General features: G+C 32.6%; 1 protein-coding gene across 12 annotated transcripts in view; it reads right to left on the bottom strand.

Annotated features, from left to right (window-relative positions):
- LOC128884637 (inositol 1,4,5-trisphosphate receptor) overlaps positions 1 to 18,113 on the bottom strand; it is a 113,925-nt gene that overhangs the window by 10,535 nt on the left and 85,277 nt on the right. For 3 of the 12 annotated variants that reach the window (XM_054138150.1, XM_054138145.1, XM_054138156.1), the window contains exons 5-30: positions 17,236 to 17,322; positions 12,581 to 13,075; positions 10,526 to 10,664; positions 9,583 to 9,794; positions 9,031 to 9,357; positions 8,812 to 8,958; positions 8,433 to 8,734; positions 8,245 to 8,359; positions 7,993 to 8,168; positions 7,756 to 7,911; positions 7,521 to 7,671; positions 7,299 to 7,446; positions 6,931 to 6,957; positions 6,024 to 6,363; positions 5,793 to 5,958; positions 5,496 to 5,715; positions 4,859 to 5,397; positions 4,670 to 4,785; positions 4,453 to 4,588; positions 4,108 to 4,365; positions 2,716 to 2,793; positions 1,714 to 1,834; positions 1,460 to 1,602; positions 1,319 to 1,354; positions 824 to 1,011; positions 633 to 744 (exon numbers count right to left, since the gene is read on the bottom strand). In XM_054138150.1, coding sequence (XP_053994125.1) covers positions 633 to 744; positions 824 to 1,011; positions 1,319 to 1,354; positions 1,460 to 1,602; positions 1,714 to 1,834; positions 2,716 to 2,793; positions 4,108 to 4,365; positions 4,453 to 4,588; positions 4,670 to 4,785; positions 4,859 to 5,397; positions 5,496 to 5,715; positions 5,793 to 5,958; positions 6,024 to 6,363; positions 6,931 to 6,957; positions 7,299 to 7,446; positions 7,521 to 7,671; positions 7,756 to 7,911; positions 7,993 to 8,168; positions 8,245 to 8,359; positions 8,433 to 8,734; positions 8,812 to 8,958; positions 9,031 to 9,357; positions 9,583 to 9,794; positions 10,526 to 10,664; positions 12,581 to 13,075; positions 17,236 to 17,322 — 4,935 coding nt within the window. The remainder of the gene's footprint in view (positions 1 to 632; positions 745 to 823; positions 1,012 to 1,318; positions 1,355 to 1,459; positions 1,603 to 1,713; positions 1,835 to 2,715; positions 2,794 to 4,107; positions 4,366 to 4,452; positions 4,589 to 4,669; positions 4,786 to 4,858; positions 5,398 to 5,495; positions 5,716 to 5,792; positions 5,959 to 6,023; positions 6,364 to 6,930; positions 6,958 to 7,298; positions 7,447 to 7,520; positions 7,672 to 7,755; positions 7,912 to 7,992; positions 8,169 to 8,244; positions 8,360 to 8,432; positions 8,735 to 8,811; positions 8,959 to 9,030; positions 9,358 to 9,582; positions 9,795 to 10,525; positions 10,665 to 12,580; positions 13,076 to 17,235; positions 17,323 to 18,113) is intronic. The other 9 variants (XM_054138153.1, XM_054138148.1, XM_054138154.1 and 6 more) reach the window with 7 other exon arrangements.

The following is an 18,113-nucleotide window of genomic DNA, read 5'->3' on the forward strand; positions in this document are numbered from 1 at the left end:
TTCAACTAGAACTTGGAACGGTAACATATTCAATCAATATTACGAGGTGCGGTGCTAATTAACGGTAGCGAATCCTGGCCAACGAGGACATGCTGTTGATACTGGACTTCACATGTCTCTTACTTTGAGACCGCAAATATAGCGTTACTATTGTATTATGGCATTAATGATATAATATAGAATTAGAGATGTCTATACAGACATTCATTTTGGTTAGTTATCAGGGTAAATAAACATTGACCCCCTATCCCTTACTGAAATGTGTTTACGCTTTTAAATCTTACGGCAAGGAATTACACACTTTCTAAACAATACAAACAGGTACTGAGACCGTTGTATATATTTTGATAAATTAAAAATAATGATATAACTATACTGTTGGTTAATGTATACACACTCTTTGTGTCCACGTAGACATTTCATATACACCTTCTTATACGAAATATTCATCGCTGGAATAGCAATCCAGTTGTCAATTGTTAAACATGTCGAAAAGATTTGTCACCGTTAATTAATATGAATAACATTTCTTCAGAAACAACTGAATGCCCTTTTCCACAAAGTCGTGTTTCTTCTCTGTATGGTAAATGATTTTTGTAACTTCATGCAAAACATAATTATATAAAACTCACTTTTTCTCCATATTCAGGATCAATGGCCATCATTTCTCTAAGAGTTCCAAGCACCTTTATACATAATTTCTCCTCTTTCTCTTCAAGTAGTTTTTCGGTATGTTTAATTAATCTAAAAAAGGATATTCAAAGATTATAATCGATTGCATGTACGAAAATATTTGTATGTATTTTAAACCACAGAAAAGCACCTTCTGATAAAACCACCATTTTCACAACTTTTCCGGGCGTCAGTTGCTGCTGGAAACAGTAACTCGGGTCGATAGAGAATATCCACCAACAAAGATAACTCTGACTGAACTAATGGTTTCAATTGTTCTTCCAGTAACGATACTATGTCTTGTAAACCTTCTATGATACTTCGATCCAAGCGCATCAGCTAAATAAAAATTCATAATCGTATAATACTTGTACATGACAATGAAGATTCGTAATCCCATTGTCAGAGACTGTTAACATATCATTTTCTAGAAGAACTATTTAAATGCAGTACATTCAATCGGCTAATCTAATATTTGTACAACACATTACACATGTCAGTGTTACGCTATCGTACATACAAATTACATATCGTGTTCTTCAATAATCATACGCTACACCTATAACTTAATATTAGCTGTATAGCGATATAGTTGTGAAGCTGCATCAAGCTGATAAAGTGTCAGATTCTTATGAGTGACTTTTACCTCATCTTTACTATCCTCCTCATTATTTAAGTCACTCTAGACGATTGAAGATTATATCAATTACAAATTGATTATAATATTTATTCTTAAAACAAAACTAGATAAAACCATGAATAATTTTTACGGAACATTTATTATTACCTGGCTTTGCGTCCGTTCAATTTTCGGTTGTTTTGCAGCTTGGAGCCATTTGCTCGTTTGTCTACTAAGCATTGCTGCTTTATTAAACATAGAAGCAACTTGACTTTCCAAATCGGTTGGGATGGCTATACCTCTACCTTTGGCTGACATTTAAAATAAAGAAATTTTTTATTATAGAATAGGCATAGAAGAAAGTCACGATTCACAATATCAACATCATCAGCGCCACAATATAAGCAGTAATACTCGCTTACCTACATCTGACAATGTCCGTATACAATTTTCCACGTTAAATCTTTGGCCAGCATTTAACCATGAACATTGTGAAACTTTAAAAGCTGCGTGGAGCAACTGAACGAATATAGGTTGTCGTGTCTGTTATAAAGAAACCCAAATATCTCTTAATATTGTGAAACAATTTGATGAAATAGCTAAAGTAAGGAGAAAGTAATTATAATTCACATAGATATATTACATATTATTACACCGTTATTGCTTGTTTTAATTGTTATTTATTCTTCATTTTTAAAATCCCTTGTATAAACCGAGTCTTCAAACGCAAAGCATATTCCACTACAATCTTTATTGTACAAAAACTATCCATTTATTTGAATATATCAGAAATTTACTATTACTTCGGTTACTTTTTGCATTCAATATAACACACTCATTGCCAAGCAATTCCAATAAAGAAATACTTTTATAAATATTAAACCACTGATCCATGCTATACAATTGCAAAAGGATAGAAATATCTTAAATAGCGTATAGATGATACAGAAAAATATTCCACAAATAATAAAGAACATAAGGTTAGTACTCGAAAGAGCTTATATAGCAAGCTTGCTTCATTCATTGAAGACAGTGAATGTGTTAGTATAATCTGTTACAAACATGTACAATTTTGCACTTAAAAATCTCGAATGTAAAGAACAGCATTTAAATTTTGTCTAACATTAATGATGCACATTTGTGTTTGTACTCCTAACTGTTCATCGATTCATGCTGTTGAGCTCCATATATTCATGTTATTGAATTACACATATATGTATGTACAAAGAAACATTTCAGGTATAAAATGTACATGTATTATGTATGTACAATGAAGAAAAAACGTTGATAAAAACCACTCTTTGATTTTAAATTTTAAAAATAATATCATTCGTTAGTAATCACGCCCCCGTATACCATGTTAGTATTGCTGTGTATTTACAATTGCTCATAGTTGATTGAGCATTTTTTAACTCAGTACTCACATAGCCAGTAAGATTATTATCAGTATTCCGGTCACTCTCCTTGATGCTCCAATACAGTCTAGCCTCGTGCAGATGTTTCTATTAGTAAATCAACCCACCACCAAATAGACCCAGCACCCAGACCCAGTAAACCAATGTTGATGAGTCAAAGAAGGCCAGGTGTTGCATGCCAAAAACACAGAACATGCCACTGATGCAATCACCAATTACCAAGCACACATCAAAATATATATTACCGTTATGGTAATCAATTTATTAGAATATACTAGCCTACCGTACCGTAATAGGCAAATAAATAAATTAAAAAAAACATAAAGATTACACCGACAACAAATAAAATAAATAGATCAAGTTTTTGTATTTAAACAAATACTAACACCTGTATACACGCGTGATATGTACTTGGTTTCTAAGAAAAATTAATGTGTTCTTCATGCAAAGCAAGAAATTATCAGATAATATAAATGACAGGGTTTTTCGCACAGATTTTTCACACGGTTAAGTATTTGTCAATAATGTTACTTATATCTATTATATGTCAACTTGTTTAATTATACTTATACTATGTATCAAAAATTTTAATTATTGTTCGCATGTAGTTTTATACGATACTATTATACGCTTGATCTACTATAGGACAAGTCCGTATGTATACCTTTACCAAAGCCTTTTTTACAGAATACAGATTTCAAGCCATTACATTAACTGGAACTAATGTAATGGTTTTAGATTGCTTTCTACTAATTACCTCCATTTCGATGAACTTCAGTTAAGTAATGAAACACAATAAATATTTGATTTTAGAGATTACACGATTATATGTTCATATATTTATAACAACCATTCGATCGGGATAAGAGCACCTTTACTATAGAAATATAAAATTTTGTGATAGAATATAATAAAATAATTTTTGTATTAATTTAGTGTATATATATGTAGTAAATAGTCCACCCTGGTGCAAAAGTTTACGTAATGCAATCAATGAGGTTGAGTGATTTATAACATTATATACAGTCTTTGATTTTAACAATTTGATACGATTACAGATAAATGTGTTTCATATAGTAAGTAATGAATCTTAGTAATATGTGAAAATATGATTATCTTGTGCTTTGATTAAGATGATAGAAAACACATTTAGTACAACATGATCGTTTTCCTGTTTTGAAAATTATTTACGTCTGTAAATTAGTGTGCTCACATACTAGAAACAATTAAGGTGCCATATCCACCACATAAATATTGACGTTAGTTTAAACATTTCTGTATTAGGCTTGTACCGAGAACATCGTAAATTTGTTCAAATGTATGTATTTATAGATACAGCGTTAAAAAAAAAATAAACACTATAAATTTCTTTTCAAATAACAAAATGGACGAATACGATACCTGTACTGTGGTACTTTGATCTGAAAATGGACTGCTAAAGAACGTCGTAATGATATTCATTAAGCAGCCTGTCACATAATTTTCTAGAGCTGTATCAGCATGTTCGCGATCGTGCGTGGCAGTTGCTATTATGCTCATGTCTACAATGAAAGATTTTTCAAACAGCGACCACATATGGTTCGATGTATAAATTTCTTTCATTTCTACTTCCGTATCAATGTAACAGTGGTTGAGGAAATTTATATATGCTTCTTTAACCTGTAAAAATATGCACATATACATAGTCAGCTTCTTTTAAGGAATATACATCATCAAGAATAGAATTTCTGTTCTCAGGAAACTTACTTCTGGTATAGCATCTGGATGTGATACCATAGCAACAATATCGTCTAATGGCAAAAGGCTATGGCACTTAATTTCGGTATTAACATTTTTGCCCATTGTACAGCATGCCAATAATTTAACTAATTCTACATGATACCTAAAATATGCGTTAGGATGAAATATATAATATACTGCATTTGTCTTCGTAAGCTACCATATGTCCTTAAAAGATACATACTTGAGTGGACTGCTTTCATCCATTCTATGCCTTTCAGATCGCATCATTTCTACGAAATGATTAAAAGACGATCTATCGTTATAGAAAACTAAAACATCTTCACCAGATTGAACCATCTACGAAATTAAAGATTAATTAAAATCTATACGAAGATGCAGAGAAAAATTCTCGAAATCTATGCAAGCTTACCTCTTGCATCACCATTTCCTGACATTTTCTAATGAACTGATTTTCAGCTTTTACTACTGTTTGAAGGAATTTTAAGTATTGTACATGTTTCCCATGAGTTTCTATGCAATGCACGAAATGCTGTATGACCTTAGCACTTACTTCATTGCACAAAGTCGAATTGTCTTGAAAAATACTACATACAGTTTGAGCTTCGCGTATACCAGGATTCAAGAACAAATCCAATTGTTTGTGCAGCAAAACCTGATTTTGTTGATTGCCCAAGCAGAAATTTTGCAAAAAATCGTGAGCTAATCGCATCAACTCGTTCATTCTAACATCTTCTTTGGCATCAAATGGAACTTGCAACAAGTCTAAGACAACAGTATGTACTCCAACATTGCGTAAAAGTCTTTGTTCGTGTTTTCGTGGTTTTATTTGACCACCTATCGTTTGTATGCACAGTTTGTTCATACGAATTAGAATTTGTTGTATCTTTTTGTATTCTTCTGCTTGGTCTGCATGTAATGGCGGGCCAATGTCTAAATCTATCGCGGATCCTGTAATTGAAAATATCGTCATCTCTAGAAGGACATCGAATTTTTTAACATATAGAATTTTTAAATATATATTTATCTAATTATTATATTGTAAAAACCTTTTTTATCCGATGTGGACAATTGAGGTGGCGCTTTACGAGGAGTGGCACTTTCATCTTCGTCTTCTTTACTCTTTTTTTTTTTACCACCATGTTCTTCCGAAGCTTTGGATTTGTAGACCCAAAGTTCAGATTTTTCAACTGATTGTCGTAAAACGTCCAAATCTGATTTTATTTGTTTGTACGACTCAACGTCACTGTCAGAAACTAGGAGTTGTACCTATTTATAAAAACCCAGTCAATTTTTCTATTCATTGCTCGTAAATTTTACAATATCGAACGAAGAATCGAACGTACTTGTTTAAATGCCTGTAAAACTTCTTGTCTTTGGCTAAAATGTCTAAACAGCAAATGTAATGCCCCGGAAACCAACGGAGGATAATCGTGCATTGCCAAATGAAGTAAAACGCGCAAAAACGTCTTACCACCTTGACCATCCAGATCTAACGCTACACATTCCTCACTAAAATAGACAATATATAAAATATTTCTCTAAAGTTAAAATAGAAACAGTAACTGTAGTATTACCTGCTTCCAAATATACCCTCTGCTTGTGTACCTATCAATTCTAAGTCAATAGTTTTTTGGCCAAGACTCAAATCGCCAGAGGCTCGTTCAGTTTCATCGAATTCTTGTTTAAATATACTTAACAAACACGATATTCTGTAATCCAACCGTACGTCGAGTATAAACTGTAAAATTTCGATTATTTTCAGTTTCGTATCCATCACCAAGGGATACTCTTTCTGCGAAAGTGGCTTGGGTCTTGGTGAGGTACTTCCAGCTAATACTTGTCCAGCTGAACCCAACGTTAAACTCGTCATCACCGCACCCATGTCTCCAATGCATCTCAGTACTCCACCTTCAGCTGCTCAAAAAATCATGAATAATTTAAGCCATGCATACAATATATTAAATACTGAAAATTATACACAATTTTATTTTATAATTTAGTTTTGTTTACTATTGGTATATGTAAACATGCATGATGAATTTCATAAAATGCTTTAGAAATGATATGCAATACATAGCTGTGGTACATAGATATACATCGTAAAATATTTGTTATGTACAGAGTGATGCACTTAAGACTACTGTAAAACAAACTGATTCTTTCATTTTCAAAAAAGAAAGGCTGACATTTATGTTTCCATTACGCCTTTGCTTATAAAATCTACTGTAATCAGAATAACTATGTTTTGCCTTAATACAAGTAACATTTGTTTTGAAGTAGTTTTGGCTATCACCAAAAGTAAATGAATTATTCAAATGGCATATGTTAATAAGTACCTCGCCCTGTATATAAAAAATCGCTGAATAAAATAAATAAAGGCACTATGATAGCAACAGGATACTGCACTTAAATTATAACTTCAATATAACCTAATTCATGAAAATGAACTTTCATTCCTGTTAATTTATAATCGTAAATTACCTGTCTCTTGAGAATCCATAGAATCAGCTTTAGAAGTTTTCAAGATTAATTATTTACATTTAAGAGTACATTAATACATGTGTGTTAGGATGTACATTTATTGTGTAACATGTGGGATTAAATTAATTATGTACAAATAATATAAAGTACAATTATTTTAATTATTTTTACATATTTAGATATTGGAGGACATGGGGTTGGGGAAATAGAATTGGTTCTGTATGATACATACAAAGCATACCAAAATCGGGAATTTAGAGTACGTACAAGGAATAAATACATTTTTGTAAATAATCCACATGATATTACTATGAGCAAAATGATATGTCAGTATGTAATGAATTGATAGGAAGTAACTATCTACTTACAATCAATGTCACCTGTAGGAATTTTTCTCTCAGCTACGTCATTTTCAGAGATACAGTCCAAAATACTGAGTAACGTTTTGGTTAGTCTTAAAAGATCGCTGAAACTGTAGAATCCAAAGTAAATTAAATCGCGTGCCAGCTTAACTACCTAAAAGTATTTCAATGAAATTAAGTAGCTGCAATTTCGTTTAAGAGCAAAGATTCATTAAGTGCATATCTCACTTCAAATGTAAGCTTATTCTGTTCTTGATCCGCGAAAGACCACATTTTAGCAACCACGTTACATAAATAATCTTCTACAAACATTATAGTTGCGCTAAATTTAGCGCGAACGCCTTCCTTATTTTGATCCCGCATTCTGTTTGCATCATAACTAAAATCAAACAGAAGATTGCATAATTATTACAAAATATATGCCCTCGTTTTACTGATCAGATAACGTATTATTTTTACGTACTCGTTGATGCTCATTTTCGACGGTATTTCAGACCAAAGCCGAGCATACTTGACTGGAGTTACTTGCTCTTGTGGGTCTCTATCAACATGAAGGTGCAACATAAGTCGGCAAAATGATGCACGTAACTCATATGGCACTGTCTCATCTTCCATACACCTAAATTTTGTATTGAAAAAATGTGTACATATTGTATGAAGCTATTAAAATAATATATAATACAAATAATGTATAACTTACTTAAGTATAAGACCGATATCCAAATGTGGTGATAAATTATTTAACGCCAAATACTGTCTATTTAGACACATATTGCTAAAAAGATTTAATTGATGTCTGTAATAATCTAATATTGCTGCGTCTGTAACACTGCCCATTTTTGCTCCTCTTGATAATTCGTTTAAGGACATTGATTTCTGTTCATAATATGAAACACTTTAGAAACTTGAAATCAATCTAAATAAATGAATACAAAACTACGTGAATGCTAACCGTTCCATTGTTCCATAGAAGGAAAATCTCGAATTCCTCCATAACAGTAATTCGTGGTTCGCCGTTTTCTTGTTTTTCATCAAGTTCTTCTACCTCAACCTGAGTTTTCATCATTCTGAAGAAAATCGTCATGTATCAATCAATAAATAAATAAAATGACCAGTATCAAGAGAATGTATCTATTTTACCTAGTTTCTATTAATATATCTTTATTCTTTTCGCTCAATACACTTTTACAAATTAACTCTTGAGTCACAGCGATTGCTTTCTTATTAGAAATACACAAGTCAGACAAATAATCTAAAAATCTGGATTCCCAATTGTGCATATTCTTCCTAACAAGACCCACAAACGTTTCGATCTCAGCTGCAGTAATATGTTTCTCTAATAATTTTCTATTATTGTGCAGTAGCGCGGTAATAGTATCTTCTGCTAGAATATCGTAGCCAATTTGTTTTTGCATGAAAGCAAAATGTTTGGCAATATATTCCTGTTAATGTAATATGAAAATTTCGTTAATAGTATCGGAAGTGAATTGCGTCTTTAAAAAAAAAGACGAAAGAATACCTGATTTTTCCTGTAGTCTTGTTGAGAAAGTCTCAGTATTCGATAACACAAACGAAACATATATTTATACGGCGCATGTCTCGGATCATTCAATTCTTCTATCCTAAGAAATGGTCCCTCACCTTCTGCAGACTCTAAGAATGGAGCCTACGAATAAAGTTCTTAGAGAAATACAAATTTTAAAATATATGTGTCAAAGCATATGACAAATGGTAATACCTGAAGTATTTTAAACAACTGGCCCAGTATATATTGTTCCCGTAATAATTTTTGTCGGTCCCTCACGGCGTTCGTAACGATTAACTCTAAAGCCTCAGATTTATTTTGTTCGTTCTCTAAACCAGCTATAAAATATACTATGTCTTGGAGTAAACTGGTCACAGCTCGCCTTTCATTGTGCGAAATCGTGCCCTTCTCCAATTTACCACTTATCGCAGCTAACACCTTGCAGGCATCGTTCGCAAAATCTAGATCACGCACCTCAACCGGCGACACGGATCTCAAAGCAAACGCTTCTTTGTCCTCTTTGTTAATAGCACAGCCCACCTAGCGAAACAATTATGTTTTAGGCAAATAATATTTTTCCTGATTTATTAGTTGTTTTTCTTTATTCCTGAACGTATCAAAGATCATTTAAAATGTGTTTTTAATCATTTTGCGATCAATACTGAAGTTTTGCTGTTCGAGATTACCAACTAATTTACAACATATTTTCAATGCACTTCTTAACTGACGTACGTAACGCGTTATAAGGAATCTAATAGAGGATACCTTTGACATAACAGGTTTCTCGTCATCTTTATCAATTGGCACGCTTGTCGAGTGAACCCAAGTGTTTGTACATATGTGGTGTAACCTGACGAAGGATGACTGAGGTACCAAGCTGTCACCTCTCGTTAACGTTGTTGGATCCAATTCAAATAAAGAACTGATTTCATTGCTATGTGGAACTGATACCAATCTATACACTGGTCCTGGCGGATCTGTGAGGTAAAATGAAAGTATGTTATTTTTATATTCGTAATACATAACTTACACGTTGCGAACACTTGTTATACGGGCAAACAACGATTTCAAATAGAAATAATATTTTGTACGATTGTAGAAATAAAAAGACAATAAATTTTATTGTCAGTTATCACTATTTCTTTTATTATGTTCACCATTTCTACTTAGCAATTTATATTCTAACTACCAAACTACCAATTATCTTCACCCTAGAGGTCTTTGATTAACAAAGTCTTATATACTATTGGGCTGTCTGGAAAGTCCATGCCGATTTTTAGTAAGCGGTACAAGTCTGAATATATCTGAATGGCTGAAAACAAATAACATATGTACATTCCTTACCAGGTGGAAAGGTTGTGGAACAAAATGGTACATATATAATTCAATAAATATACATCAAAATTCAAATATGTCTTTGAATTTTTCTTAAAAATAGGCATAAACTTTCCGGACAACCCAATATTATAATCAACGCGTCGCATAATAAAATAATAAGTTCTTGCACTCGCAAGCCACATGAAATATTATTTCTATTCAAAGTTTCTAACAAGCATTAAAACAAACAAAAATCAACTTCATGCTTTACGCGATACAAAGAGTCCCCCGATCGTCACATCCATGCAAAAAATTGTAATTTTACAAAGAGATACACGATTCCTGAAGACACTCGTCCGCGCTGAGCTACACACATATGTATCTATCTTACCACGCTTGCCTTTTGTGGTCTCACGTGGTTCATCGGTGTCAATTTCAGCAGCCAAGTATTGACCCGTTGCTAAATGTTTAAATCTGAACAAGGAATTCCAGTGGCCAGCTCCTCCTCTGCATGGATCGTGCTGTACCACCTGCAAACAAATATGGATTAAGTGGACAAATGAGAACATTAAGCTTTCAAAGAATTCTTACAAAAGTTTAAAATAGTGGTAATTGTAAGTGTTCGATTAGGAATCCACATAAACAATCCTTAAAAAATTCGTGGGGAAAACTGTGCAGGATCTGCGGATAATGTTTTTACGTAGAGAGATTTCTGTAAACACGATTAATTCACGAATAATTTTTTTTACCTTCAGATTATTACATCCATAAATACTGTATTTCATTAGATATATTAACCTGTACCATGTACAGGAACTTCTAGTACTGAAATTTATAGACTATTTTTACATCTTAATTTTACCAACAAATTTTTCACAAATTCCTATTGTATACTATTATTCCTGATGGACGATGAATACAGTCTTAAAGATCATCAAAATGAATCAAAATGTTGACTAATAACCAAACCTCCGTAGGGTTTCTCTAATAAAGAGTGTTCTATTTCTACCAAGTTACCCAATTCATACACGAATATACGGGGATCGTACAAATAAAAACAGGAATTTTTGTACACAACTTTATTCGTGATAAATAGAAATACAAATGATGCCTCATTTTTCTACGTACTTTTCTTCAACAGAACACATTTTCTTAATCAGATAGGAAGCTTTCCAATCCCCTTGGGAAAAAGCAGTTGGCTGCTCCCGTAACCAATTATACATGTACAGTTGGACCATTGCACCGCGCTCGTTCAGTATACCACCAATATGGACACGACGAATAAATTGCTGGCGTCGTTTGTTACGATAAACAGACGTGGCATTATCCATGAGCGGAAAGTAGTAATCATTGTCCTTTGACCATATACAGTGGGTGCAGAAAGTATTCGTACACCGATCAATTTCCAAAAAAACTGTGTGAAATTGTAATTTATTAACTTACTTTTTATAAACAATGACATTCTACATATTCTCGGAAATCTCTAGAATAGATAGATTACAAAAAAAAATAGCTATTTATGTAAATTGCGAAATTAACAAGAAAAAAACAATTAATCGATGGAAATGTTGAACCAATAAGTATTCGCACAACTGTTTAAAAGTACTTTCCTGGAAATTTGATGTTTTCTAATTCGTACGGAGCAATAAACTAATGTGTTTACGTTATAAACTCTACTGTAAATGGTTACGTTCGTAAGAATCGTACAAATACTTATTGATTCTATACTTTTCTCCACTTTTCGCATTTTTTTGTTAATTTCACAAATTGTATTAACTAGTAAATGTTGTTTGGACTATATCTATCTTAGAGACTTCGGAGAATATGTAAAATATCATTGATTATAAAAAAAGAAGTTAAGAAACTACAATTTCACAGAAAAGTTTGTTGGGAAATTGATCGGTGTAGGAATACATTCTACATCCACTGTAAGTAGATAATCAATCAGCGATACATCTTTTGAGTCCCAAAACACACTTGCCAGAACTTTCCTGGCTGACAGTCGAGTCTTGATCTTGATCACTCTTTAACTTTCCATCACCCCATACTCATTCTGTTGTTTTCTGAGGTATAGTGATGGACTCATATTTCGTTAGAGATCGCGATATGATCCAAAAAAGACTCCCTTTCTTCTTTAAAGCGATTCACAAGTTTAACTGTACGTGCGCAATTGACTACTGGGGCAGCTACATTCTATTTTTTTCTATGATGGGATCAGAAAGCTTCCTATCTGATGGGGAAAATGTATTTTTGTTGAAGAAAAGTACTTAGGAAAATAAGGTATTCTACTTGTATTTGTGTCTATCACCAATAAAGTTGTGTACAAAAATTCCGGTTTATATTTGAATGACACCCGTATGATAGATAACCAAGAAATAACACCATTTTCCAAAAGGTAAAATAAAATTCATTCAACAGAGGATTAAACCTCGAAGCAGCTTCTCACCTCAACCTCCCACAAAGCTTTGCTACTCGTAGCCGCGGTAGCGCTAGTCCTACCAGTGGTCCTGAGGAACACATGCTGCTTCTTCTTGTACTCGTCCATCGTTAGAAATTTTTCCTGCTCCGCATGAAACAACCTGACTACGTCCCCGCCTTTCAGGATTTCCTCCTGATTCTCCCTGTGCTCCATGAACAGTGTAACTTTCCATGATGTCGCCGTGTTGACAACGTTCACCTCTTTGCAACCTGGATTGTCGCTCAACTCGTAGTTAGAAGCGACGTGTAAACCTTGCCTGCCAGCGTTCACCGGCTCCAGGATCACCTTGTCACCGACAACTACGCTGTCACCGTCGCTACGGAGCTTGTAGAAGGGCATTATGTACAGCCAGGAACCCTCATTCCCGTTTGCGTCAAGGTATACCCTCATCGCGTTTTTCTCCAGCAGAGCAGGCAGTCTCTTGTTGACGGTCAAGAATTTGTTGGACTTTAGATGTAACAACTGAAACAGGAGTTCTCTTCTCAACCACGATATTCTATATTTTAAAATAGCTGATAGTTTTTGAGAGATAAATGATCAAAATGATTTAAAGGCTGTATGAAGTCATCCCATAAATTAAAACTCTACAGTAATTTTATAGTGACGGTATAATAACTTTGCCAGAAAGATTAGGAAAGGTCGTGGAACAGAAGGATAATTACATTTTTTCATAGCATTTATAGGTATGTTTCACATATTAATTAGAATAATAGAAGAATGACATGAGCTTGTGAGATCATGTAATAGTTCATAGTGGTGTTACTTTATTCATTTTTTCTAATTTGAACTTTTGGATCGAAAGTGTAGATTAATAACCTTTGATATGTCTGTTACCGATCAACAGTTTCATTGAAGTAAAACATATTGACAAAGCGGAACTAAATTATGATAGGTATATATCGGTTAATTTTTATACTGAACCAATTATCTCTTCTTGTGACAAAAAGTGATGAAGAAATCATTATTTTTTATCAAAAAGTACCTGCATCTTTAACTTTCCGTGTGGTAAGTACTTTTGACTAAAGGAACTCAAATGGGCGACTCTCGCTTAGCAGTTATGGTCACTGAGAATGGACTTGTTTCCAATTAATCATTTTATTAAAAATACTAAAATGTAAAACATATTTTAATTTGAACATTAATTTATCTGATTATTTGAACTTAGTAAATACAACAAAACAATATAGGAAACATTGAGAATTGTGCCTCAAGGAGAAAATCAGAAAAATTGCCACGAGCATATGTATATACATCCATAGCAGTCAAAGGGATAAACAAAAGCTGTTGTTCAAACTATGGTCTGATCAGATGTAAATATAAAAAGGACAACTAATAAATTGAAATTGAAATCACCTATATACAGTAGTTGTAGTTGGAAGAGGGTGACTGAAATAAGAACCATGGCGGTCGCTTCATAGTACATTAATTTTCAACGCTACCATAATTCCCTGACAAAGTGGGAAGTAATAAAGTAACCCCGATACTCCGACAAAGATCCCCCAGCTGCATTATTGCATCATGTTAATTAGACGTCTAATGGCGTTCACGGGGTCTAGCGTTTCGAGGAGACGATCTTTAGCTTGAACATGATACCGACCGACTATCGCTTCCCAGTAACGTTGTTCCCCCTTGTTGACGGTGTAATTAATAATTCGATCATATACTTAAAACGGTATGCGATTACAAGACGGTGTCTTGCGAGGGATGACATTTCGCGTTTACAAGTCGAACCGCATCGCGGCGATGTCTTCCACCGAAGATAAACAAATTTTTGTGTCAGTTACAGATAACAAATCAAATCAACATATGGAAAATCAATTAGTAACGTTTATTCGATTGAATAACTGAATTTTGAATTATTGAATTCGAAAAGTTAAGACGAGCGCAAGCAATCTTAAGAATCTTAATACTGTATTAATTATACTTAAGTTTTAAAATGTTTTCAACGTTCGCCTTTCACTACTTTCATTAAATATAATATGTGAAATTAATTTAGATTCTAATAAAATTAAGATATATGTACTTCTGGAAATCGAACAATTCAAATAAATATTAATATACATAGAATTGAGTGATATTTACCAAAGGGATCGAAACAAATGTATTTGAACTTTTATCTGCTAATAATATAACAATAATAAAAAAAGTAGTTGTGATTAATTCTAATAAGGCAAATACTGGTATTTGATCATTATTGAAATTAATGTTTTTATATGTGTAATTGTTCCATTAAAATTATTGCTCGTATAATTGATGGAACATCAGGCATATGCAATGAAAACATTGTTAAATCAACAGATATTGGTGCACGATATAATGTTGATATAAGGTGGATATACAGTTCATCTTACTCCGTATCTTAAATACATAAATCTCCTTAGTAATAATACAGATAATGGCGAAGGCAGTAGTCAAAGTCTAATATTATTATTTCGAAGAATGCTGTAATAGATGCTTCATGAAGCTTTTTAGTGCCGAGTAATGATATGTCGCCGTTAGCTATACTTGAAAATGCCGACGACGACATATCGAAGTACTGAGTCACTGTGTGTTTGCGTTTGAAAATGACAAGTTTTAACTTGGTTCGATGCATTTAGTATTCCGAAACTCGATTATAATTCTACCATAAATACACTGTAGAGGTTTATACATTTTTAGAAGGAAAATTATGAGAAAATGAATAAAGATGCGCATAAATGCAAAAATATATAAAATATAGAGAATGAAAGATGTGTTACACTATTTAGAAAATAAGACATACTTTTATTTGAATCTCAATTCTATATCCGCATTTGTCGTACAAATATTAATTTGCATAAATATCAGCAGTTTAATTATAAAATATACCTACATATATCGCTTTGAATAATACGGAATTAATTCTATTAACTGATAGTGTAGAATGAAGTGAAGAGAGTAGTGACTTCTAATATTTTCATAAATAATTAATTGGAGTAGTAATTATTTTTATTTATAAATGTTGATTGTAAAGGACAACCATCAAATCGAATTCTCTTTGTACTTTAAATGAATATTAATATAATTTTCAACGAATTTTGAAATATTTCAATCAGTGTTTTCTTCTTATTTCTCAATATTAAGGGGTAAGGCCACTTCAGAAATTTCAAAAATCGATTTTTTTTGTTAATATATTGCCTTAAAGCTTTACGAATAAGAAAAACAATATGTCATAGCGTGGGGACATCTCAACGAGGTCATTTTCGAATGTTTTCACAAGGCATCTTGCAGCGCGCACTAACCATGCGGCGATGACAGCGCGTTTTTCTCAAAACTACATTTTTCAAATCGAACGAAACGATAACTCCTACAAATCTTGTCCGAGTCTCTTAAAATTTTGAGAGAGACATCTCTAATACATCATCTAGTTCTTAAACTATTTTTAACTTCTCAAACTTTTTTCATTCACGATGCCATTTATGATTGTGATTTTTTTCGCAACCCAAAAAATATAAAATAAAGATATGTAAATATTTTATGATGATTTATTGATTAGGTAACAATATATATATACATATGAAAAAATATAGTTTTAGAATTTGTTTAAAACCGTACAAAAATATCAAATTAAAAATTCCCCAAAGAGTTGTAAAATTGTATTTATTATAGTTACAAAAAATATGTACCCTAATTTTGATCAAAACTGGATTTTTTGCAATATCGTAAATAAAAGAAGATATTAAATACTTTACATTAAATTCTCGCAACCCAATTCTGTTTTGTTTGTGCACCATTTTGCAAGAAAACGGTATTTTCAGGTAGGTTGAAATCTGTGTACTTAATCCTTTCGCCCGTTTGAGGCCTCGCGTAAAAGGTACTTTGGAATTTTGGGTGCTGAAGCCGCAATATAAAAAAAAAAAAACATATAAACAAATTATTTTACGCATTAATATGCATTTAATAAAATACCCTACTTGAATTTTTCTCTGCTTTTAATAAATTTCTGAAAAAAATTCTCGAAATTAACGTATTTTTGAAGGACTTGGAGTGGCCTTACTCCTTAAATAAATCTAAAATTATATTTGTCCCATTTTTGTTTCACACTCTATCAAACTGCCAACATCATGGGCATCTACTAAAAGGATAAATTAAAGAAATTAATAACTTTCCGAGTCCACAAATTTTTTCGCCATTGTAAAATAATTCATTCAGTACTTCAAGTTCTAATATTTAATTAACATGTAATGGATAACCAGTCAGAAATGTACATCTAGATACGCCATTTGCCTCGACAAGGATGATATCACAGAGGAAGCAGATCCTGTTAATTGGCAATCGCATATCATACGCTGGTTTCGCGATAAATCGTAAGCGTGCAGCAATTAGAAAGCTGAACGTGATTTGCTGTAACGAAAGTAAAAGATATGGAAGGAAAAAACGAGCGAAACGATCCATTTTGTTCGAAGCGGAATTATTCCTACGCCTTCATCGCTGAAGGAACTGGCGAGCCTGGTTTGTGCATAAAAGGGAGTGTCCCTGAGGTATAAAGCTAAGCTGATCTTCTGAGGCGTGAAGCACAAGGTGAATTACGCTTCACGTAACGAGGACGATGTACAAATATAGAGAAAAATATATTTGAAAAAGAAAACAAAATTTCTTCTCACCTGGACGACGTTACCGTAGGAGACCACGCTGCCCAGCAGTTTCTTGTTCTCGGTTTCGTTTTGCTTTTTCTCGATTTCGGCGGCATGCTGAAAAATAATTATACTACTATCGTGAAAAGATTTTGCCATCAAAAGTGAAGGTAATAAATAAAATAGGTGTAACGTGATTTTTTTGCTCTTGAATAAACAATGTCATACGATAGTCTACGATTGTTGGTAATATGAACATGATTAAGGTAATTTATTCATCATGAATTATTCATGAAATATAAAAACTTAAATACGTTTTTAGTACAACAAAGAATTATTTTTATTTGCTAAAAGAATGCAGTTGAATTTTTGGGTTTATTTAACTTTAAGTATGTAGTAATATTTATTTCATATAATTCGCGAATTGATTTTGTTTGTTATTAACCCTTAATAGGTATTTGTTTGAATAAATTAATGATTTCTTTAGTTGTATAAACGAAAAAATCGCTTATCAAACATATTTTGACCGTTTCAAATCTGTATCGTTTGAATGAAAACATTTGTTGAAAAGAATTTATCTAATAATTCTATAATGAATCACTAGTGGCGTATAATTCCAGTAAATGGTAAACATTAAATGTAAATATATTTGACGTGTTTCAAACTTTTATCAACCGAGTCGAAACGTCGAAAATATCTCATTTATACCAGTACACAAATTAATATTTCAATCAAAAATTTATTTTCGAATTTCCAAATAACTGTAACGAAACATTTAAAATACATTTATAAATAAGTTTGATACATACTTCAGACTTTGATGCTTTATTGAAAATAATTTGTGTTGAATAAATTACGTTCAACTTATTCTTATTATCGACAATTGTTTACCTTTCTTTGACATCGCA

The sequence above is a fragment of the Hylaeus volcanicus genome, chromosome 1, assembly GCF_026283585.1.
Source record: "Hylaeus volcanicus isolate JK05 chromosome 1, UHH_iyHylVolc1.0_haploid, whole genome shotgun sequence".
Classification (NCBI taxonomy): domain Eukaryota; kingdom Metazoa; phylum Arthropoda; class Insecta; order Hymenoptera; family Colletidae; genus Hylaeus; species Hylaeus volcanicus.